This window comes from Vulpes vulpes, chromosome 3, assembly GCF_048418805.1.
Source record: "Vulpes vulpes isolate BD-2025 chromosome 3, VulVul3, whole genome shotgun sequence".
NCBI classification, from domain to species: domain Eukaryota; kingdom Metazoa; phylum Chordata; class Mammalia; order Carnivora; family Canidae; genus Vulpes; species Vulpes vulpes.
The window spans coordinates 51732079-51756993 of NC_132782.1; the positions used below are offsets into that span (position 1 = coordinate 51732079).

At 37.5% G+C, this 24915-nt stretch overlaps 1 protein-coding gene and 1 non-coding gene across 2 annotated transcripts; both read left to right on the forward strand.

Annotated features, from left to right (window-relative positions):
• Positions 1-1817: 1817 nt before the first annotated feature.
• On the forward strand, positions 1818-23443 carry TMEM207 (transmembrane protein 207). Its single transcript, XM_026007178.2, has 5 exons — positions 1818-1998; positions 3901-3938; positions 9870-9914; positions 10767-10909; positions 20108-23443. Exons 1-5 carry the CDS (start codon positions 1924-1926, stop codon positions 20242-20244), a joined length of 438 nt encoding a protein of 145 aa, XP_025862963.1. The 5' UTR covers positions 1818-1923; the 3' UTR covers positions 20245-23443.
• Positions 7645-7717, forward strand: TRNAR-CCU (transfer RNA arginine (anticodon CCU)). Its single transcript has one exon. It is a non-coding gene; the product is annotated as a tRNA-Arg (tRNA).
• Positions 23444-24915: the final 1472 nt, after the last annotated feature.

Genomic DNA, 24915 nt, shown 5'->3' on the forward strand with positions numbered 1-24915 from the left:
TGCATTCTGGACGACTGGCTTCAAAATTGACCCCTTGAGATGTGCATATGTATGGAATGATTAGAATGACAGATTTAAGAATACAAACAAATATACAAAAAACTGTGAAAAGTAAATTTCCCTCCTACTCTTGTTTCCTTGGACTCTCATTCCCCTTATACTGAAAAACTCACTGTTGATAGCTTTAAGCAGAGACATTCTATGCACATATGAGTATATGTGTGTATCTTTCATGGAGAGAAAACACTACAGCTATATTTCCCTAATTATTACAGAAAAACTAGCAGGATGTACACAGTGTCCCACAATTTATTCCTTTTACTTAACGATAACTCTTGGAGGCCTTTCCATGTCAGCATCTGCAACCTGTCCCACCTTTCTATTTCTTTCTTTCTTTCTTTCTTTCTTTCTTTCTTTCTTTCTTTCTTTCTTCCTTTCTTCTTTCTTTCTTAATTTCTTTCTTTCTTTCTTTCTTTCTTTCTTTCTTTCTTTCTTTCTTTCTTTCTTTCTTTTCTTTCCTTCCCCCTCCTCCCTCCCTACCTCCCTCCCTTTCTTCTTTCCTCCCTCTCTCCCTTCCCTCCTTCCTTCTTTCTTTCCTCCCTTCCTTTCATTTAGGTAAGCTCTATATTCAACGTGAGGCTTGAACTCAACAATCCTGTGATCAAGAGTTGCGTGCTCTATTGATTGAGTCAACCAGATGCCACTGCCACACCTTTTTAAACAGCTGCTTAGTATTTGTTGAGCGGATATAATCCTTTTGTATTTAAGCCTCATTTTGATGGACATTTGCTGTTTCAAATATTTTATTATCAACATTGTTTTGGTGAACATCATTGCAGGTAATTATTTGTGCTACCCATATAGTATCTGTAGGATTTATTCCTGGAAAGAGGATTCCTGACCAACAGATATATTCAATTTGTAGGTGAATAGGTGTTGCCTAACTGTCTTCGAAAGAGGCTGGACAGTATTCCCAACCATGTCAGAGAGGACTTGCTTCCCCATAGCTATCTCTCTTTATTATCATTTTTTTTTCAGTTTGCCATTCTAATTGGAAGCTATATTTTTTAAATTATTAGTGCAGTTAAGCACCTTACAAATAACTTGCTACATTCTTTCCACCCAACCACTCAGTGCTTCATCATTCCCTGAATAATATCTCTTCCACACTGGCTTGAAGTGGCAGCTGAAATCTTTGTTTATTTTAATCTGTTTCTGAATTCTGTTCTATTATATTTGTCTTACTGCTTTATGTGTCTCTGTACCAATTGTAAATTTATATACTTTTCTAATAAGTCTTAATATAAAGTAACTTTGTGCCACTTTATTATTCTTTTTCAGAATGTCCCTGGATATTTTTGCAAACTTTTATTTTTATTTTTTGGCAGCTGTGTTGGAGTTGTTTCATTAAACATTGAAATATGCACTGTTTAAAAGTAGGACACAATCATTATGAGACAAGGAAAGCTTTATGCCCAAGGTTGAGTTGGGCCTGGGACTGAAAATGATATATAGGGACAGAAGAGCTAAAAGGTCCAAAAAAGGGAAGGAAACTGAATGAACATTCTGAGTACCAGGTTCTGTATAAAACTCAGAAATGCCCTGGAATAAAACATGCTCTTGAATGTCCTGAGTTATTTAAGCAGCCAGCTAGTTTTCAGGTCAGCGTGTATAACCCTTGCTTCTCAGGGCTTGACAAACACTGCCAGGGTTCTGACCTTACACTGAAATTCCTTGAACTCTGGGTACCTGTGAGCATGCACCCCACATGCCTGCCCCCTGCGTGCACATTACCAGTCACAAGGAGCATCATTAACGAGCAGTCTGGTAGGAAGCATAACTTAGAGGCTAACAAGTTCTAGAGAAAGAAGGAGATCAACACAGAGGGCAAACCACTAGCTTCGAGCAGCTTGTTCTTGAAGTATGTTGGGATCCAGACCTTTGAGTTTTACTTCGGTGATCTCAAAAACAGGAACCTCATGTTTGCTGCTATTCCAGGTAACCATCTCTTTTTCTGGGAAAAGATTTTCGAAGGTACCCTAAGAGCCTGACTTGTCATAGATTTGTTCTTTGAGTAACTTAACTACTTTCACATTTAACAGATTTCCTTTAAGAGAATGCTCCCAGCATCTTATGACTTCTTATATTTATTGGTGAGGAATAAAGATGACGAAATGGTCCACTTAATTAGTCTTATGTCTTCTTCATTAGTTCTATTGCTATTGAAGTAATATGATGCAATTCAATCTTTGCTTAACTTTACTAGGCTGTAATTTTTCTTTTGGCTGTAATTCTTTTAAGATAAAAAAAATGCTATTGATATATCAAAATGATGCAGGATTAATTTAAGACATGTTTACTGTTGCCTGCCACCATACTTGAAGCTAGATTGTTTTTTAATGCTGAACAATGGAGACAGAACCATCTCAGAGTTTATTTTGGTTCCTCTGCTTTAGCATCTCATTCAGACTAATAACCTGCATCTCTGTATCTGTTACTTGAATGCAGTGTATCTGAAAGATTTCAGTCTTGCTCACTGTTTCATGATAACCCCGAAGTCTGTTGGCTAGTGCATTGGCAGGGTGGTGGGAATAATGGAAGACTGTGGACTCCTTGCTAGGTAGGGGGTAGCATGTAAGATTAGGGGGGACTTGAAAGTTAAACGCGTGCTTTATTTGTTTATCTGTTAAGCTGGATCCCAAATGACTTCATCTACTCATAAATAAACTTTCTTTATGGACAAAATTTGAATGTTCATTTTCCTCTCAGTTAGTATGCAAATCTATTTGCAGCATTCTAGCAAAAGAGAGTGCAACTCATTTTCTGTGCTTATAAATTGTTCATTACCATGCTCTCTGATGGCCAATTCATGGCTCCATCTGCAACTCCACAAATCTCTTTGCCCAGATAAACTTGGTGGAGTAAATATAAGGTGCTCAAGAGGATGCATTTGGGATTAAAGGAGGAAAAAGACATATCTCACAAAAATTCCCAAGCCTATCATTTTAAATATTGTAATTTCACACTTGTATTCATATTTGTATACTCCAGGAAAATAAATACTTCACTGATCTCATTAACCCAAGTTTTAGGACTACATATAAATGACATGTCATAAGATTTTCTTGTTGTATATGAAAAGAGTCTCAGTTCAAGGGAAAAACAAACCTACCAACAAAACCTCTGGAATGGAGGGAATACTTTCCTCTGTGAGGTGAGTTATTGTAACCTGTAAGGCTCCACGCGGACAACTAGGATAATTATATTGAAATGCTTACGGTTTGGGTGTTTGGGTCGTTTAAAACAAAGCAATCAAGGTTATTACTTTTTTCTCTCTTCTTTGATAAAGAGAGAAATGTAAATCTCAACAGGAATGTCATGTAATTTTAAATCGACCTTCGCTTTAGTGCAAGTTAAAGTCACTCCTTCATGCATATATTTAACACCCATTAATGCTAATGGGATAGACTTCTGTTTTCACATAGGGATCTTGATTTCTTTCTGTGAAAATAATACTCTCAAATAATGAACTTTCTTCGCTTAGCTAAAATGTGAAAACAAAGAAAAAATACAAGGTGCAAGAAAGGTCCTAAGAACAAGCAAAATCTGCCTATAGAAAGAACAAAAGACATTTTCACATCCATCTACGTGAGTGTGTAGGATAGGAATCTGGCTCACAACATATATCTCCTGTCACAGCTGAGGTAGAGAATCTACCAGGAGATTTTTTTTTTCAATTAAAATTCTGTGCACCAATAATAGACACTGCTACGGAGCTTTTAATTAAAAAAAAAAAAAAAGAAAGAAATGATATAAACCACATTGTCTCTCAGCGCTGTTTTATTAAAGGATTAGACTGATGAGATGTTTGGATTTTATTGTTCTAAATATGTGTTTCAGTTGGTGCTCTCGGACCCACCATGTGAAGAAAATGAAATGTAAGTAAATAGCAAGAGGCTCCATGTTTTTATTTAGCATTTTCAAAATTCAAAGAATAAAAAAAGGCTCCAGTCATTTGAGAAGCCCCAAACGAGTCTCAAATGATGATTATAATCATGCAAGAAAAGTAAGAGCAAATTGTTTTTAAATGCAAATGGCTCAATTTTTCTAAAAGCAGGAAAAAGATGCTTTCATTATGATTAGCTTTGGTAAATATAAGGGGCCTCATTGATTTCTAGGTATTTTTGTTCCTGCTTTCTCTGCCATAGTGGCGTCAAGGGTTCTTTAGGTTCATGAAAGCATCACAATGTCATTTCTGGCTGCGTCCACACTCATAAATCACAGTGTTGGTGGGCCACCGTTTTCTGGATATTCAGTTTGAAATATAAGCAAACTGACCAAGAGTCTCACCTGTATTATGTGTACCTTTCAAAGTGCGTTTGATCTAAATTATATGAATAATTGACTTAATTTTTTCACTTTTTGGGCTGTAGACTTAATGGTCCCCAGAATTCTATTCGGGAGATGGGGAGAAGGTGTCATTAATAATGCTGATGATGATTAATTAGAGCTGTAATGCCCTGCGACTTAGTACAGGTGTCAGAAAAGCATGTCTGCCAAGTGTGGTCTTCTCCTGGGTGCAGCCCTGACTGCCACCTGACTGTTTTCAATTATTATTGCCTGTTACCCTCAAGGCCAGGGTCTCAAGGCCTGGGCACTGCCTCCAGATTAAGAGGCCATGCTATGTGGAATGCTTTCCTTGGCGCTGGAACCACTCACCTGATTTGGTGGATCATCTCGTTATTGATCATCTGTGCTTAAGTCCGTGCTGTTCTTCTAGCTTTTGCGTGGCTCTCCGCTGCTATTCCTTTGCATTGATTTTGGACTCACTTTTTTCTGCCTTCAAGAGTTTGTGACATAATGGAGTCTTTGATGACTGATGTACTTACCTAACTGTGGACCTCCTGGCTGCCTCATCTTGCCCAATCACCTTCTATCTTTGACCCAGAACAATAGAATACAGAAATTCATAATTGGAAGGGATCATAAATGTTGAATCTAATTCTTCAATCAATATGACAGGAAAATATGCTATTGAGGACCTTGAAAAGCTGACTTTCGAGTCACTGAGGCTACTGGTCTCCTTTTCAGGTAAAGAAATTGAGACTCAAAGAATGACAGCAGCAAATTAATGCAGAGAGCTTCCACTAGTACTTAATTACAATTCTTTTTTAACTACCTTGCTTTGCATGTAGGCATCTGTTGTGGTCGTCATTAATGCCATTGCTTTTGAATGAGAGACCACTTCAAGTAAAATACAAACTGGCATAGAATAAAAAGGGAAGGGAAGAAAGTAGTTGGTACTGCAGAGGTGGTATTAAGTATTTGTACTGAAGAGAGATGCTATCCCAAATCTTTTGCCACCACAAGGTGTTTGAAAGATGATTAGTTCTATTTATATTTGTTGTATAACCCAAACTATTTTTTTCTGATCTAAACTACTCAGTTTATTTTTATAACAGCATTTTGTTAATTTGAACAATGCATTATTTAGTCTGTCTTGGTATAAAACTTAACTACTGGGGATCCCTGGGTGGCTCAGCGGTTTAGCGCCTGCCTTTGGGCCAGGGTGTGATCCTGGAGTCCCGGGATCGAGTCCCACGTCAGGCTCCCGGCATGGAGCCTGCTTCTCCCTCCTCTCGTGTCTCTGCCTCTTTCTCTCTCTATGTCTATTATAAATAAATAAAATAAATCTTTAAAAAAAAAAACTTAACTACTCTAAGTAATGTAGTATATGGGAAAAAACATGATAGAGCCTCCCCATTACACCCCTAATCCTTTTCCCTCCCCAAACAAGCAAATACACTGATGTGCATATATGTTCATAAATAGGGTAACTTACAAATAAATCATAAATATGATCATACATACACAGGCTTCTGTAAATTAATTCCATTCATAGATTCCTAATATGTTATTGTCTTACCTGGCTTGAAAAAGTTAAGTGTTTTGCTCAAGATTAAACAAGTAAAAATGCAGAGCTTGAAGTATTTGGAACCAGGACTGACTTCCCGGGCCAGAATTTTATACTACAAAGTATGTGTATGTACCATACTTATATGTATACTAAATGTACTGCTACACTATGTATGTATTGTGTATACACAATATATATATATTACAATTATATATATGTATGTATTACAATTTTGACTATGAAGTCATATTGTATGTCCAGTATTAAATAAAATTATACACTGGGTGAAATACCGGACAGACATATAGTTCATCTATTCTTCTAGATACTATACAATTTACCCCGGATTAATTAGGTCAAGGCACCAGTCTCTGGGTGATATGATAGAGCACCCATCTCTCTCCCAGATTATTGTAGCTAAATTGCACTACTGCCTACCCTAAGGGATGCTTTAAAAAAGAGAAAGACCCATGAAATTTGTTATTGCATTTATTCTAAGAGCATATGAAAAACATCATCCCTATTGCCAACAGTATCCTCTTCGTAAAGCCCCATAGTTTGAATTCTTCTCTGGTGCCTACTCCAGGAATAGTTGTGCATCTGGTGAGTAATGCTGCATGGTTTTGTTAATTTTAGAGGATGCTATATAACCAAATCTCTCTCTCATCCTATTAACTGCTAGAAGGCCTAAGCCAGATCTTGAGTTGGGTTAAATTTTGCATATGGGGTTTACTCCATTCGGTTTAAAAACTGATCTCATTCTTGGCTTATTCTCTTTGTGTGATCTCCTCCATGCTTTCACTTCCATTACTTTTTGTATTTCTAATATTTTAAAGCATTTTAGAATACAGATATTGAATGCATTCAGGTAGTACTCCACATACTAATGTGAGGCCAGAGCTGGCTTTTACTGTTCCCAGTGCCCAGTGGTGGTGCTGCATGGTGGTAAGAGACACAGGCTCTGCAGCCACACCATTTGGGTGTGAAACCTGATTCTGTCACTTGTAGATTTGTTACCTTGGGCAAGCTACTTCATGCCTGAATTTTCCCAATTTTACAATGAGGATTATAATATTGTGATCTCACCTCATAGCATTTTGAATTTGAAAGTGAGTTAATTCCCATGAAGTTATATAACTGGTTTAGAAGAATTCCGGGCACAGGAAGTTCTGGGTGATTCTAGCAAAGGGGACACTGGAGCAACTCTGCAGTTTTCTTCTTGAATTGATCAAGTTAAAGAATTTGTAGTTAATCCTAGATCCACAGAATCTCACCACCGAGAAGAATAATAAAGATCAACCAGGCTAATAATCCTCGTAGAGGAAGAATCGTGTCTACAATATCCAAGAAAATAGGACAGTAGTCTTCTAGTAAAGACAGCAAAAATCCTTCAGTAACCACTTCCAGAGAACTGGTGGTGATTAGGAATGTGTCTCCCTTAGGCATCATAGTTGGTTCTCATGTCTCCTGAATGTCTTTCATTTTTGGCATTATCCCAGTTTGACCAATTGTATATAAATCTCTGAGGAATAACTTCATTTTTTTTAAAAAGTAACTTTTCCTACACCGAACATCTTGCATCTAAAATCTGAGCAATTAAAAAAAATAAAATAAAAAATAAAATAAAATAAAATAAATTATAAATAAAATCTGAGCAATTAGAATGTTGTTATCATTCAGATACTCTTTTTTTTTTTTTTTTAGTCTTAAAGAACTGTTTAAGGGGCATCTGGCTGGCTCAGTTGGTAGAGCATGTGACTCCTGATCTCAGGGTCATGAGTTCAAGCCCCATGTTGGGTGTGGAGCCTACTTAAAAGAAAAAAAAAATGAATCTTTAAAAATTGACCTGGAGAAACACATGGAAATAATGGTAGGGGAGGAGGAAGCCTACAGTGAGAAGACTTGTAATTTGGTTTAAATTCTTTGACCAGCTAGTGACTTCCCCACCAACTTTCCTACTCTGGGTTTCAGTTGTAGAGTGTGTAGATTCCTGAGTGAACTAAATGATTCCAAAGGTGCCTGCAATTTGGAAATTACATGATCACTTTGCATTTATCCAGCTAACTCCTTCTTGGCCATTTTATTTATTGCATATCAGAAACTCTACCAGTGAGTGCATAGGATCAGAAAGAGAAAGTGAAATAAGTCAATTTGGATATAACTGGCAAAAAATACAGAGCGTCTTAAAAATTAAAGAACTGAGAAACAAATTGAGGTAGTTAATCTTTAGAATTGACATTATGATAAGGATATGGTCTATTTTTAAATGTAGAGAGGGTAAGCAGAGATTTATAATGGAGGGAGATGAAGCAATCCCCACCCCACAGATTATGCACTTACATTTCAAGATTCCAGATAGGAACATTCTGCTCCTTTATTGGACTAGGACACCAAGATAATTTCCCTACATCCATGTTTAAGGTAAGACACTGTCTGTTTAAGATTTATATATTTTAACATACTATTTAAAAATTTTATGACTATAAAGTGATGCTTTGTACAAACAATATGGAAATAGGGAAAAGATAAAGTGCCTTATGATACCACCTGCAAGGGAAGTAAGCATTCTTGCAACTTGGTGTATATGAGTATACTACTACATAACGCCTATTTAGTGAAAGCATTTCATTTATGTAAAAGAAAATATACAAACTAAGCCCTTTATATTATTTTCCTTCACAAAGCTTTTAATTATAAATATGAATCTACATTCTTTTTGATGACTGGATAATATTCCTTTATAAGGACATGCCATTAATTACTTTCAAAATCCTTTATTGATGATTGCTTGTCTTAGGATGCTTTTTAAAGGTATACTTCAATTGCCATTTTTTTCCCAGCCATTTGTACCTGTGTCTTTGAATGAATCCACACACACACACACACACACACACACACACACAACAAAACAAAATATGTTCTCTGGATGATTAACTTTCCTCTTAAATGTTTGAGGTAAAATTTTTACGTTGACGCTTTACATATGTTAAAAAATCACTTCTGACTTACCTAATGACAAACATGATACACTGCCTCCTTGGAGAAACTTGGAGCAATAAATGAGCTGACAGTTATGAGTGCTGTCAAGCTGAAAAGTACTGAGTGTTATTTTAACAAAGGCTGAAGTAGCTATGATTAAGTACAGCTCCAACTCAGAGGCTTATCGGGCTGTGGTGAACAGGTTGCCACTGTCTAATCCCAGAATGCTTCAACAATGGCTCATGTACTGAAGTAAGAAAAAAGTCTATCAGCAAAATGTGTATTCCCTGTGCCTGACATAGTGAGGGACTCTGCAGCCAATGGCACGTAAGTGTCTACACCCAGGGAGTTACACCTCCTGAAAATCACACTACAAATTTTGTTTTCATGTGAGGATGCTTTTCAAAACTTATCCCAGGAATGATTGAATCATGCCTAGGCACACAAATGGTTTGACCATCCTGACTCAAGAAATCAGCCCCTCTCTCTTTTGGTAAATGGCACGTGTGGCCACATTCATTCCTTTCCCCTTTTCTCTGACCTCTTCCCTCTAACCAGGTCTGCAGCCTGCTACTCTCTGTCAAGTTATCAAAGGTTAACAGAGAATCTAAACCTTCCCCGGTGAATCTACATTTTAAAAAACGCTAATGCGTAATATCTATGACACATTAGTCCTAAAAAGGTAGTCACCAGGCTCTCGATACACAACCGCATTTGTGACTCTAGAATCAAACCTATTACAGTGCAGTTATCTACGTACATTGTCTGACAGTTCCACATTTACCTCTATTCTCAGTGTCCTAAATGAAGTGGGCATACCTTAAACATTTGCTTCATTGTGCTGGGGGTGGTTTGCAGTGAATACATGATCGTTTTGGGGAAACAGGTATGGTCAGAACAAACATTATGGTTCGAGAGAATAGACTTTGGTCATCTAGAGGCCCAGCATTAACTATTCTTTTTTTACCACCAGGTGTGTAAACTATAAAGATCAATACACAAACGGCTGGTATATCTGGTAAGGACATCCTCAATTTGTTATAAAACCTTCGGTGGTACATATATACTCTATTTCCTAAATAATTGAAATAATAATTCATTTCCTAAATAATATGAAATCATTCAGTTAAGGAAATTATAGGGATCATGCAATATACGTGGAAACATCACTTTCTGGTTATGGCTAGTGTTTACTTATGTACTTCCAGTGACAGGGACCGTAACTGTTTTTAGGGATAATAGTTTACTCCCAAAATAGAGACATTTAACAGTAAAATAAATGTTCTTTCTTTTGAAATCTCCCTAAATGTCTCTACTACTTATTTCAAAAGTCTTAAAAACCTTCAAAATAAGACTGCTACCTTTTTTAAGCTAGTCCTTCAGAAATTATAAGACAGTCATTATACACTCCCTACATCATGACTTCTGTATTTTTTTTAACTAAACATTATTAGTTCTCTCAATTAGGTGGTTAGCTCCTGTCTTGTCTACTTTTCAACCCTCAACCCCCACATCTAAAATCTGTTCAGTTGCTCACATACTGGTTGAATACATGGCTGGCTGAAAAATAGGGATAGTAGATGAATGAATTAACGGACAATGACACTGCTCCTCAGAACAACCCTCCAAGTTCCAGAGGAAATGATCATCATCACCTGGCAAGATCGACCCACACTGAGCAAAGCAAACATTCCCGGTTTACTGAGAATGTATGAGTTGTGGTTGGGGGTTGCTTAAGGAGTTGGGCCCCACAGATTTCTTGCATCCTGTCTCGTGGAGCTTTTGCCCTCTTTCCAGGAAGCAGCAGGAGTTCTTTCGGAACCCCCCTGGATGCTCCACCTCACTCCTTTACTGCTTCTTCTTGCATCAGGTTCTTGCTGCTGATTTTCCTGGTGGCTCTTCTCTGTGGAGTAGTGTTCCTCTGCCTCCACTGCTGGCTGAGGAGACCCCGAATGGATTCTCCAAGACGCACTATGGCTGTTTTTGCTGTTGGAGACTTGGATCCTGTTTATGGTGAGCTGTCTGAATACTTCCAGACTTCCTGTTTGGAACCTAGTGGTTTGTGGTGAATTGAAAAACTAACCTCTGGAAAGCAGATTTGTGAACTAAGAACAAGGCATAGTTTATTGGAGCTTCAAAGGCATGCAGTGGGGAGAGAGACTAAGTGAGAAAACTTCAGAAGAAAGGAGACCTCAAAAGAAAAACATGTATCTTAGGGAAATGACCCATAGTTGAGTAGGGGGATAGAACCTCAACATTTTGCTCAGTCAACATGCAAAAGAGAAGAGCTATACAGGGCCAGTCACTCCAAGTGAGTGGTAGGGTGTAAGGTATGCAAGAACCTCTCTGGGCCTTTAATAGCAGAATATCCCGCCCCCGTGCTCACAGTCTCATTTACTAAGTTCTCTATGCCTCATATATTTGCAATAACATTGAACCACACTTTCCAGATTGTCTGCTACCAATGCACAGCCTGAAATACTTGGAATTGGGCAGGCGGGTGTCAATATTCATGTCCTTTCTCCTCAGATACACGATTAGCAACCCCATCCTGCCTGCTTCTAACCCCCACCCCCACCCCAAACCATGCCCATCCTGTTATTTTCTAGTCTGCATGAGAGAGTAAGGAATGGAGGAAATCCAGATTTTAGAGTTATTTGTAACTACCAGCCTTGGCTGTAAGTAACAAAATTATCACTTACTGATTTCCGGGAGATCACAGATCATAGATTATTTCTTTGTGTTAAGCACTGTTCTCAAGCAGACCATCTGTTATGAAACTTTCCCTCTGAGGTGCTGTCTTGTACACCATAATAGTGGCCTCAAGAGGGCTTGGTAGAGATTAACAACTGCCCTTCAGGAACTTGGGTCAGCATAGATTTTCAATAGATGGAGCAAGGCATGCTCTGGGAAAACCAACAGCTAAATAAAAAGTAGGGTAAAAAAGAAAAAAAAAACTTAAATGTTTTAATGTCAAAACTCGGTACTCTAAGATTTAGTGATTATATTTACTATTGGCTTTTTAAAAAGTCATTATTTAACAAAAGAAACACATGTCAATTTGAGAAATGGTTATTTGGGGAAGGATAATTAAAGTCTCCAATGAAAAAATAATCTTTCTCCTAAAATCGAACACTTTCTATTGAACATAGGACGAAATAGGGTCACTGACATTCTAATAAATTGTATTAGTCAAAAGGGTCCACATGGTCACATTAGTCTATTTTTCTTTATTTAACTGGAGGTAGTTAACAAATAAATGTAATTATGATTTCTCCAGCTTGACTCAAGTTTCCAAGGAGGAAAATCCACTCTAGTCTTCTTAGCCCTTTATGTACTCTGAAGAAGACTCTTTTACTAACTATCCTAATCTTTAAAAACTTCTCTTCTTAATTTTAAGTAAACTACTGAGTTTTACTGTCACCATTTTTAAGGCAACCTATGTGCCACAGTTATATCCCAATTTATCTAATGTTTTTATATTTCCTGCATGGTGATCTATACAAATGCTTTTGAATGTGCCAGACGAGCCTGAACAGGTAGGACTGGGAGAGAAGATGTCAAACGTGATAGATTACTGCAATAATCTGCGTGTAATCATCCCAAATGCAGGGCATTAGAATCACATTCTCTACATTACACTGAAGTCACTGTGGACAGGAAAAGAATATACTTGGGAAGAAATTATTTAAAAAAATATAGTCACATTTTTTTTTCACATCTACCAAGAGCTAGGCACTAGATTAGAAGCTTCTCAGATATGATTTCTAGTTACTAAATATCAACCAGGAAATTTGGCTACCATTCCTCTCAAAAGATGTTATCTACTTTTCTCACTGTGCTAGATAAATATACCACATAGATCTTTGCTGCAAGCCAACAAATAGCCTTCAAATCGTCTGCAATTGAGGATAAGGAGCGGGTGAAAACTTGGGCAGGGTACTCATGGCTTAGTCACCTCCTCTCCTACCCTAAGTACAACTTTTGTATCTCAAACCTCAGACATTTCCATTGGGTGGTTCCTCAAAGGTAGGGATTCCTCTCCAGAATCCTCATTCCTTTTCTCATTCTATTGGTTCCTCCCTAATCCCACTGATATGCTCTGAATCTTATTTTGCTCAAATAAACATTGAAACTCTCTCCCAGCTTAAGTTATATTACAAAACTCAGTTTTGTTGCTTTCTGTCTTAGGGCCAGGCCTCAGTTTCCCGTATTTATTTTTTTTATCATCTATCTATGTATCTATCTATCTATCTATCTATCTATCTATCTTTCTCTTGCCTACTTGGCTGTTAGTCTGTCCTGCCCACCATCCATCTGCCATCCTGTCCCAGGGATGTTCAGAAGAGCTATAAGGCATTCTGATATGAATGTGTCTCCCAGAGTTGTGCTTCCTGACATTCCCATTTTTCTTCTCCAAAACAAAATATAACAGAGTGATTTAGGAAGTGGTATTCTCTGTGATCTTTAGTGACTAGCAATTTCTGGAAGTAAATTCTAGGGAGTCAATATTTTAAGGCAATCTGAAGCCCAGAGCCAAACTGGATTTCTTTTCCCCACTAGATCCCCATGACACTTTCATTTCTCCCAACAAGTGATTCTTCTTCCCTAATATTTCTGTAAAAGGACCTTTTTTCCAAAAGGGAAGTGAGGGAAGCACTACAGGATCTTTTTTTATGGCTACAGGGGAGGTAAGAGCCAAAATTTCCACTGTACCACACAAAGTATGTGCTCTCAGCTTTGAATTGAGTCCAGTCACTGCTGGATTCACACACCCACACTGCTGGTTGTGGGTTGTACCTCTGAGTCTTCCTCATGGTCACAGTTCAGAGGGGAGACGAAAATGAGAACTCGTTTGAAAGATACTGGTGACATTAGAATATGAAATATGGTTTCTGGACTCCCTGCCACCCTCTGAGCACAAAGATAGGACATTCCCTCCTGAATACAGAATGTAGTAAATGGGTCATTTAAAGCATTTTAATGGAGAGACTAGATTTGCTTTATTAACCTTGGGGTTCTTCCTTGACCTTTATTTTATTTCTTCAAAAATTATTCCACACTATTGCCACTATTTGTCGAATCTATTAGTTGAAATAGCTCTGCTCTTCTGACCTGTGGGTCCAAGGTTTGACTCTCACAGTCCCATGGAAGCTGCCCTCACATGAAGAACCAAGAGGAGAATTTTGACAGAATATAGGGAGCCAGGGTGGATTGAACTTTACTGCTGTTAAAATCTATAAAATAGGAAAGTTCTTCCACTAGCAATACCAGGCAGTATTATTATGACTCAGGTTGTCAATTATCTTGATTAGAAATATTCAAGAGAGAAAGGTGAACACACGGCTTGGGATCCTCATAAACGGTGTATAAAGAAGGCCTTGCCAGCCCAGCACATCCAATGCACAATGAGGTTTCTATCTGGGAAGCATCCTCGGGAATCTCATGCAAACACCCAGACCCCGGTTCCATCTAGTGGGCCAGTTGTCATGCCTTCTCACAATTCTCTGTTGACCCAGTGCTCAGATTTCTCAGGCTTCCTTCCCCTCTCATGGGATCTATATTTCCATGTCCATAACATGTCACAGTGAAGCTCTTCATGCACCAAAAAGGGAACAAAAATGCCTTCAATATCCCCATGGAGGGTAAGGAGGAAGAGGATTACTTCTAGAGATGAAGGGAAGGAAGACAGGAAAGTGGAGGAGGGAAAGGGGAAGGGTGAAGGGCAAGACGAGAAGGAATCTACAATTGGAGGCTGGAGGTATTTTGAGGAATTAAATTGGTAACTATTTATTTTATACAAGCCCTAAAGTCATGTTACTTTGTTCTGTCTTGGGCCCACTTCTTCCTGGGCCCAGCCTCAGGGGCGGCCTCCCAGATAGTCCTTTCTTCCATTATCACCCTGTCCGCCCTCCCCACCCCAGACTCATCTCCTGGATCCAGTTGTCCCTTAGCATCCCTGCTGTCCCCCAGAAAGGACCTGTCCAGCCCTACAATTTCCTGAGTGGAGTTGTCTGTGAAGTGCTCTCTGAGGCCTCTCACCTCTTCTCTCAAGCCATCAGACCCTAACAATTCTAGAATAACTCCTCACTTGGATTAGGAGCAAACATTTCTTTTCTGATATTTTCTTAGAACTTATATTACCTATTTTAATGATGCTTTTGGGATCCTTTTTATCTGAGAAATCCATAGGAAACAGGAGATTTGCAGGGTTCCCCTCCCTCAATGTATAAATGGAGAGAACACACACTGGGCCACAGAAAGTGAATTTTTAAAAGAATATATGCAAATTTTTAGTAAAGGTGGGAAAGAAGAGAACATTGTTAAAACTCTCTATACTCATCTGTACCCCAGATCGAATTCAATGTCCCCACTTTATAAGATCCAGGACCGTGAGGCAGGGTGAATAAGTAGAAAATACAAGTGACCTAAAAATGCAAAAGCAAAAGTTTTGATTTTGTTAGTTTAATGGTTTTATGTGTTAAATCTGTATTTGAAAAAAATCAGTAATGACAAAGGAGTTGTAAAGTTGGCTATAAACAAAAAGGGTCTTTTGTTAATTTACTGAAAATAGGTTTTCATTGAAAATAAGGTTGTGATGCCGAATAAAGGAACTTATTTATGAGAAAATAAGGCATTTAAGGATAATGAAAAGCAAAAAGTTTGGGGTCTGGTAGGCGAGAGAAGGACAAAGGGCTTGAGGCAGAAAAAACAATCTAGTGTTCATAGAAAAGAATTTGAGAGCATAGAGGAGACATCCCCCCAATTATCTGTCCATACTCTTTAATAAAAATAATAAATTACTATATAATCTACATTGACTCCTTTTCCATCCTATTAGCCTTACCAGGGCAGCAAACGGTTTCCATGCCATTCCTGAGAATTCCAGAGATACCCCTCCTGAGGCCACTCATCTTGGGGGCTGATCTCCTTGATAATGCTGCCTTTCAGAGATTCAATCTTCCTGACCCCATTTCTTCTTCAATTTCAGAGATAATCTTCCCTTTTTCTTACTTCAGGGTAAATAGAAATACTAGTCTTTCAGCAATGATGAAATGTCAGGGCTCTGAATTGGGAAGGGGAAGGAGGTGTGGATAGGGACAGAGAAGAACCAGGCCTTTACATGCCAGCTCCTTTCTCCCTCACCTCTCCAGGATCCTGTCTTATTTTAGGATCATTTCTGAAGTGTTATTTTTCTATACTTTATGTTCTTTATGTAAATAGTCTGTGACTCATTTTAGGTAGGGAAAGAGGGAGCATTTCATTCACATACTTTCCTTCCAGGGCATGATAGTAGTAACAGCTCAACATTAATTGAGCATGTACCATATGCCATGCTCTGTGCTAACACCTGACATCTCTAGTCTCATTTCTTTTTCCCTACAATGGGAGGAGGGGTTCACTATTATTCTGAACCCTCCAAGATGAGGGAAGCAAGGCACCTAGAAATTAAACATTTAGCCCATGGTAGAACTGTGAGTCATATTCAGGCACTGTTAACCACTCTCACAGAAAAGGAAAGAATTAGATAAAGAAATGAAAAGAGGAGAAAGAGGCGGAAGGGCCATGTTCAAATAAGGGCCGGTCTATTGGACTGATCTTAATGATGTGGGAAATCTGAACTCTGGCTAAAAAAACTCGGCAGTGAGTATATTAGTTTCACAAAATTAAACAACTAACTCATACCTTCGCCAACATTTCTGTCAAAACCATCGAATTCTTGCAGGCATTTGAACTGCATTTTTTCATGTTCTTAATTTATCAAAAGATAAAAATAATGTCTGTTCACCTTACCACCGCCAGCAATCATACGATACAGGTTTCCCCCTCTATCCAAAAGCAAGCCTTTCATAACCTAGAATGGCATAAAGTGGAGAATTAATTACCATTAATTTATAAGGAAAAATTTCTGAGCGTTTCCAGACCTCAAAAATAACCTCTCTTTGGCTTTTGGGATTCCTGAGGACACATCTTGCTACTGGTGCACAAAGTAAGTCAAGATAAAGCACAAATAGATGCTCACAGATGCTCACTTTAAAGCCATGGAGCCTTGATGCTGAGATGCTGATCCAGTGGCCGGGGTAGGAGCTGAGTGGGGCCACTCTCCAGAGCAGGTGCACGCTGCCTCTATAGCGGCTGACTGCAAAACAAACACTGAATACTCGTCACTTTTCACCCTTTTTGGTAAAAGCAAAATCCTCTTCAAATTTCTTTTGGCTAGCAAAAACCAGTACTAATGTCAGTCTTTCATGAAAACGAAGTGAAGTAATGTGAACTTTCAAAAAGTGGGGGATACTTGTAATGCATGTAAACCTGCTTTGAAAAAAAATAGAAAACTAAATAAATGTTTGATTTCACAAAAGCTTTCTGAACACATTTGGCTAGTTATGTTTATCGAATGAATGCCCTGTGGTTTTCCCAGCAGGCTTAAGAGCAATTGGCCAAATTTGTAGTAAAGTGATAACATAAAACTTTTCTACCACAGAGAGCAATTGCTAATATCCTCTTGCCAGGAGCACAATATTGATAATAGCAGCAGAAATAAATTTGAGCTAATAATTTTGTGTCGAGTCAATCTAATCAACCACTCCCGGCAGAATGATAGCTAAATTACCATTGACTTTGTACTGGACATACCAAGAGTAGGCCACCTAGGACAATGTCCAGGACCAGTATCCACAGTGGAGGGAAGTGCTGGGGCACATACCCATTGCCCATGTTAGCTGTTTTATCAAATGCCTCAGACTTATCTTATGTGATCCTAAACTTCCTAACTGCCAAGGGCTCTAACTCCACAAGTTATTTTGTTTAATAATCTCTATTATAATGTGGATAATGATGATTAAATAACTACTTAACCATTAATATAAAATAAATTAGAAAATAAAATTGTAAATAAAAGAAAATGCATGCATATTCCTAGCATAGAGTGGAGTTCTTGAAATATAGCACTGTTACTACTACAATAATAATAATAATGCTAAGTAGCTATTAATAGGTAATTACTGTGTACCTGGTTTTGTTTTAAGCACTCTACATTCATTTAGCCTTGCTTTTACAGACATAGTAATATTATTATGCTTTTATTGCATAGGAGAAAAATTGATGTACAAAATGTTATATATTAGCCTAGGAGTAGACTATTCAATTAAATAAATAATTCCTTAAGAAAAGTGCTGAACCAGTCTTCTAGTCAAAATTCTCTACCCTTCACAGATTATATTAATATTTGATTTATTACACTTAGGTCTGCCAACTAGTGAATACAAATACAAATGTATGAAAATCATGATTCCAAATAAACATTGTCCATTCCAACATAAAGATTCTAAGTAACCTACATATGGATTCCAGGGATATGGCCATTGCCTAACATCTAACTGTTCCTGGAATTGTTTTGATTATTGTGTCATTTTCTTTAGAATCTCTTTGGAGGTATCAAAACTTAATCCTTCAATAAGAGGTCACTAAACTTTCCTATTAAGGGTCAGATAGGGGGATCCCTGGGTGGCTCAGTGGTTTAGCACCTGCCTTCAGCCCAGAGGGTGATCCTGGAGTCCCAGGATCAAGTCCTCGGGCTCCCTGCATGGAGCCTGCTTCTCCCTCTGCCTGTGTCTCTGCCTCTCTCTCTCAATCTCTCTCTCTCTCTGTGTCTGTCATTAATAAATAAATAAAATCTTTAGGTGAACAAAAAGGGTCAGTTAGGAAATAGGTTTTACAGGCCATTGGTCCTTCTGGGGGCTACTCATTTCTGCAATAGTAGTGCAAAAAGACAATATGTAAATGAATAACAGGGCTGAATCCCAAGTAAATTTAATATACAAAAACAGTCAGAGAGGGCAGCCCAGGTGGCTCAGCCCAGAGCCTTCAGCCCAGGGCCTGATCCTAGAGACCTGGGATCCAGTCCCACATCAGGCTCCCTGCATGGAGCCTGCTTCTCCCTCTGCTTGTGTCTCTGCCTCTATCTCTTTCTCTCTCTCTCTCTCTCTCTCTCTCTGTGTCTCTCATTAATAAATAAATAAAATCTTAAAAAAAAACAGGGAACTGGATTAGTTCAGGAGCCCATTTTTTTTTCTTTAAAGGTGTATTTGTTTTTTGTGTTTTTTTAAGATTTATTTATTTATTCATTTATTTATTTGAGAGAGACAGACAGAGAGTATGTGAGTGGGGAGGGGCAGAGGGAGAAGGAGAATCTAAAGAGGACTCTGAGTCTAAATGTAGAGCCTCTGGAGGGGCTCGATCCCAGGTCACTGAGATCATGACCTGAGATGAACCCAAGAGTCACTTCGGAGGCTTAACTAACTGACCCACCAGGCGCCCCTCTTTAAAGGTGAATTTAGAGTTGTTACTAGGGCTCATAGATGCTATTGTTTTGAAAAGAAGCAATCAAATCATTTCAAGACAGCCAAAGACCAAGGTAGGAAAAAAAAATATTTATATATATAGAGAGGGAGAGAGAGGATTGTGGCTATGAAATATTACTGTTGATTCCTGTTGTAGCTCAAAAACAGTAACAGTCTTTCAAGGAAATACTAGAGATTTCCAAAAGAGCTGTGGGAATAAGTACATAGGTTCTCAAAGCGATCAGTTTGGGGGAAAGAAATGCTTGTTTTTGATATTTAGTGACTTGTGGTGTGCCTAATTGAGAAGTCAAATTTTTATTTCAAAGCATTTTTTTAAGTTTGATGATTTTTTTCTTTATCACGTGTGTGTACTTGAAATGCAAACTTTTCACAAGTTAACATTTTTACTACTTATCATAGAGAAATATTTAATTAATTACCTTAGTTGATGTTTGCAGAGCATAAATATAAGATAATGAAGTTCAGACATTATATTTAAATATTTCTATTAAAATTTGCATTTTCCATGATGGAAACGTTAGCTAAAATACCATGAGTATTTATAGGAATCTTGCTTTCCAATCTACCAAAAAGGGCATTCCTCCTACTTTCAGCTGCTAAATTGTAAATGTTTCTTGATGGGTTAGTCAGTGATGATATAATCTGCTCATGAGAGCAAATTTTCTTGCTATCATGACTAAACTATCACTGCAGAGAGAGTAGGATGATTGTAATTTTTTTCTCAAGGGTACAAATAATTTTCTGTTGCTCCAGTGATCCAAGAAATGCCAGATTTTATTAGGCAGTTCATATACTTCCGTTTTATGCTGACTAGAAAGATTACAAGTCCCCATTTTTCTCTTTCCAGGGACAGAAGTGGCTGTGAATCCAACTGTTGGAATTCACCTTCACACTCAAAACCCTGAACTGTACCCTGCTCCATGTTTTGGTACTGTAGGCCCCCCACCTCCATATGAAGAAATTCTGAAATCAAGCCAATTTTAGTTCTGGATTATCAACTGGCAACATTAGAAATATTTTTCAAATTCTAAAACATCAAACTTGGGAACAAGTCTTGTTTTAGTGGGAATTCCCAGAATCGATTAATATAGTCTGTAAAGGGACAAATAGACAAAAGGATGTGAACATATAGAATTTTGGTCAGGGAGATGTTTTAGTAGTAAATTACTAGACCGTTAATGTACCATTGCTGTGTTATATTTTGTGCTACACAACCAAGTCAATGTTTCTCCATCAATATTCAAAGGGACAGTCATTAACACATGACGAGGTCTCCAGTAAGTTTAGGATTCCACCCCAGGTACACATTGAAGCCTTCTCTGCCTTATTATCTCTGTGGTAATCTGATCTCCCCCTTGTATAGAGTTAACAAGAAATATCACAACTTAACAATGGCTCAAGAGAAGATTCAGATGTGTCCAAACCCAGATTAGAATATTTTAATTAGGGTAAAAAGGCAAGAGTAGGAACCAGGGGTACTGAGAGTTAAAGGGTGAAGGGTGAATGAAGAGATTAAAAGTCCCAGTCAAAAAAGTTGCCTGTTTCAGCCTGAGGAGAGATAAGTGTAGATAGAAGCTGAAGGAGCTCCCCTAAGCTGTGGTGCATGTGTGATAGCACAGTGTGGAGAAGGAGGCTCCCATTTTGTATGGGTAGATGTGGACTCTTGAGCCCACAGCCTTTCTCTCTGGTACCTGGAGACTTGGCATTTCTTGGAGAACCACAATAAGAACCTTTGGCATAGATGTCAATGTTCTTATGGAGAACTCTGACTACATAATGAGCTACAAGACATTTGCAGCATTTTTGCAGTGGCCATGAGCAAAGGGGGCAGAAAAAGATATCCATGGTAGATGCCGTGGTATTCAGTTGACAGAAAATTATTTCTATCCTTGTAGGATCAATACCTTTGCTCAAGTCTCCTTTCCTATGACTCTTGCCCTTACTTACTTGTTCTAGGAACACTGTTATCAGACCTAGCAGGTGTTAGCCTTCCTGCATCTGTCCTTTAGGGTCTAGAACTTGCTATTTCTTTTGCCTGCAACACTCTTCCCCCAAATAGCAACATTGTTTCACCCTTTCACTTCCTTAAATTATCTGTCCCAATGTCACCTTCTTCATGAAACCCATCCCGATTACTCTACTTTAAATTGCAACCTCTCCCAGCTCTGACACTCCCACCTCTTTGCCTCAAGTACATCTTTTCCACAGAACTTATCACCTACTCTACTACATAGTTGACTTCTATTTACAAACTGTGTTCATCTTCCCTTGCTGGAATGAAGATCCATAGGGGAAGGATCTTTGTGTTATTCACTAATTTATATCCAAGAGTCTAAAGGATTCTGGTGCTTAGTATATATTCAATCAAATTTTGTAAACAATATTACCTAGCTCTGGAAAGTCCCAAAAATAACTGGATAAGATTTGATGGGGATAAGGTTTTATGACTGTGAATGTGAAAAAGACCCAGGGACAGAATGCTTCGTGCTTCTAAAATAATCTTATTAGTATCCACTGATGAAAAAATACCAGGGAAACTCATTTAATGTACTCTAATAATCCCAGGTAGGTAAGCTGGGTTTAGAGTATACAAACTTCTTTCAAATGTTTTTCTCATGACAATTTTGTGAACTACCTATTCCTAACTTCAAGTTATAAATGGTAAATTCAACATATCTGCTCCTTTCTGAAATCCACTAAGATTATAGTAAAAGAATAAAAATGTTTTTAATTTACAAGAACAAAGAGAGTGGCAAGAAGATGACAAAATCAACAAGATTTTCGTAAATGCATAGAGAGATATCTGAGATGGATGCAGATGGATATATCATAATTCACTGAGGTTTCAAGTTTCTCCATTTTGCTAAGTGTCTTCAGGGATAAAACTGAGAATAATCAAGCAAATTCGTGGTGTAGCAATATAGAGATCCCCAAGGATTAGAGGTAGGAGAGGCAAAGAGAACTCTGGAAATGATGATGAACATGATCTATAGGAAGACAGTAACCGTGGAAGAGCCAGTTCCAGTCAGAACATGATAACAAATAGCTGTAGGATGATAAGAGGGATTACATTAAAAATGTAATGATAAATTAACAATTGGTAAATGGAAAGTGAAGGAACTGAAAAGACGACGGCAATTACAAATCTATGAAAAACAGAAGTTGGATTAACTCCTCCCAGCCTGAAATGGTTAAGCTATGAATAACGTAAATAATTAGTATTGAGTTTTACATTGGGCATTAGTCATATTGGCAAGCTAGAAAGAGAGAAGTATTTATAAGGAAAGGTGGCAGGATTTAATAAGAAAGAAATCCTTATCAGATTGTGGGAAGTCAGTGAATAATATCTAAAATTAAAAGAAAAAAATTTAAAAATGGTAAAGTATATCATTTGGAAATTAGGTCATAAGTATCTGAAGCAAAATACTAAAACAATTGAAAATTATTGCCTCAAGAAATAAGCTTAGAGATAATGCTATGTGGGACTGGGTAGAGCAGAGAAGTGCTGGCTTTTATCATGAGTTTATGATACTATTTGATTTTTTTTAAACTAAATGCATATGTGACTTTAATTCTTTCTCTCTCTGTATCTGTATATCTATATATCTATATCACTGCCTCATTTAACAGAGTAGAAAATTTGGATTCTGGAAGGGTTACTGACTTGCCCAATGTGCAGAGCTAATTAGCATGAGTGACAAAACCAGAGACTGAGCATTTTGCTCTTTCAATCCCTATTCTAGGTATTTTTCCACAATGATGGTATAAAAGTGGCTACAAGGGGCACCCAGGTGGCTCAGTTGGTTGAGCGCTGGGCTCTTGATTTTGGCTCAGATCATGATCTCTGGGTTGTGAGATCCAGCCCCAGGTGGGGCTCCTTGCCCAGCAGGGAGTCTCTCTGACATTCTCTTCCTCCGTCTTTGCCCAGCTCCGTGCTCACATGGGCTCTCTCTCTCTCTCTCTTTCTCTCTCTCTCTCTCTCTCAAAGATTTAGAAATTCTAGCAGAAGCACTTTATGGTCCACTGAAAACTACTGAAAATAATAAACTAACTTGGATTATATGATTATTGTAACATTTAAAAGGGAAATTTAAAACTATAAACCTGTATTTTTTCTGTCATCTCACCTCTGAAAATCTTTACACATCTTAGTTCACCAATAAATTGTTAAAAATTCTATTTAACCTGGTGTCTTAGATTTTAATTCTAATAGGACTAGTTTTTTTTTTTTCCTTATGTTAAAGAGCATTCATTTTTTAAATGAGACTTTTCTTGACTGTTAAAGGGTTTTTCTTTGAGCATCCAGCAGAGGGCATGAAAGCCTACCTATGTTTTTAACCCAATGCTAGATTTGATTTAATGATTAGATGAAACCATGAAGCTGGTTACTACTAATATCAGATTTTTTACAAACCTGAAAAGAATGGAATAATAATGATGTTCAAGTTTGCAAAGAGGATTCTATTACCTTAGCTCATATTGCTCTAAATGAAGCTGAACATCAGGCAAGACACTTGGCATCAGAGACTAGAAAATCTGATGTATACTCCAGCTTCTGAGGATGAGACCTATGAGTTTTAGTTGCCCACAAAGGCAGGCTAATGCATGTACACGATGCTCACATGGTAGGTAGCATCTACAGCACCGACCCCACAGGTCCAGCCTATTTTTTTTATATCTGACCACATGTTCCCCTTTCATTTTCAGTTTTGTAGTTGCAAATTTGTTTCATTTGTGTTAGGAGCACAACTTTTATAAAAGACAACTTTAAAATTCAATATCTTTCACAGAAATGAAATAGAGTTGGGATAGAACTGAATATCATTCATGTGGACAATGAAATGAAACTCCAGCAGAATATTATATCTAAGGCAAAATGTGAAATATGTCAGGATCGTGTAAGAAAAAAATGAAACAATGAAAATGCGCTGGCTATGAGACCCTGCTTTCAATAGAGAATAATTTTTTAAAAATCAGAACAACAACAAAAAAGAAAATATAATATACCTCTCAAAGGAAACTGTTACTTTTAAATTCATTTTGCTTTGTGATTTTGTGCAAAATAACTCTATACAGGTGAGTTTTTTCTTTCACATTTAAAGCCAGATCCTGGAAAAGCGTATAAATTGCTTTGTTATTTTTACTAATTGTATTACTAGGAAGATGAAACTAAGTAATATCCCTTTACAAAATGGAATCATTTGGTGGTAAACAAAATGTAATTTAAAGTTGTGTATTTGGATAATAGTTCTTTGTTTCCTCCAAAATTATGTCAGTCTCCGCCTATCTAACTCATAAAGCAAATAATGCATATCAATCAAGATGGCAGATTTTTATATTAAAAAGATGAAAAATGGTATTGCTCAGAAGCACTTAAATTTTCAATAAACTCAGGTTTCTTATTTTCATTATTTTGTTTATTGGAGAAGCCTTCCTTTTTGGAAAAATCTATTTGTGGAATGCAACAAACAAAACTAAAGAAACATTTTTTTTTCTCTAGCAACTAATGAAATGATGTCTGTCTTTATATTTAATAAATAGTTTTTATTTTTCTCATTGCATATGAAAACTGAAATGTAAATTCAGATTATTTTCTCTTTTATGTATCTAAATCTGGGTAAATTTCTAATGTTAAAGAGTCTTAGGTACCACTAA

Bases quoted from the DNA above. Each gene is read 5' to 3' on its own strand.
- TMEM207 (XM_026007178.2), top strand. From the start codon at position 1,924: ATGTTGGGATCCAGACCTTTGAGTTTTACTTCGGTGATCTCAAAAACA. The intron at 9,915-10,766 runs GTAAGGACATCC...TTCTTGCATCAG, and splicing joins ACAAACGGCTGGTATATCTG to GTTCTTGCTGCTGATTTTCC. The intron at 10,910-20,107 runs GTGAGCTGTCTG...TTCTCTTTCCAG, and splicing joins AGACTTGGATCCTGTTTATG to GGACAGAAGTGGCTGTGAAT.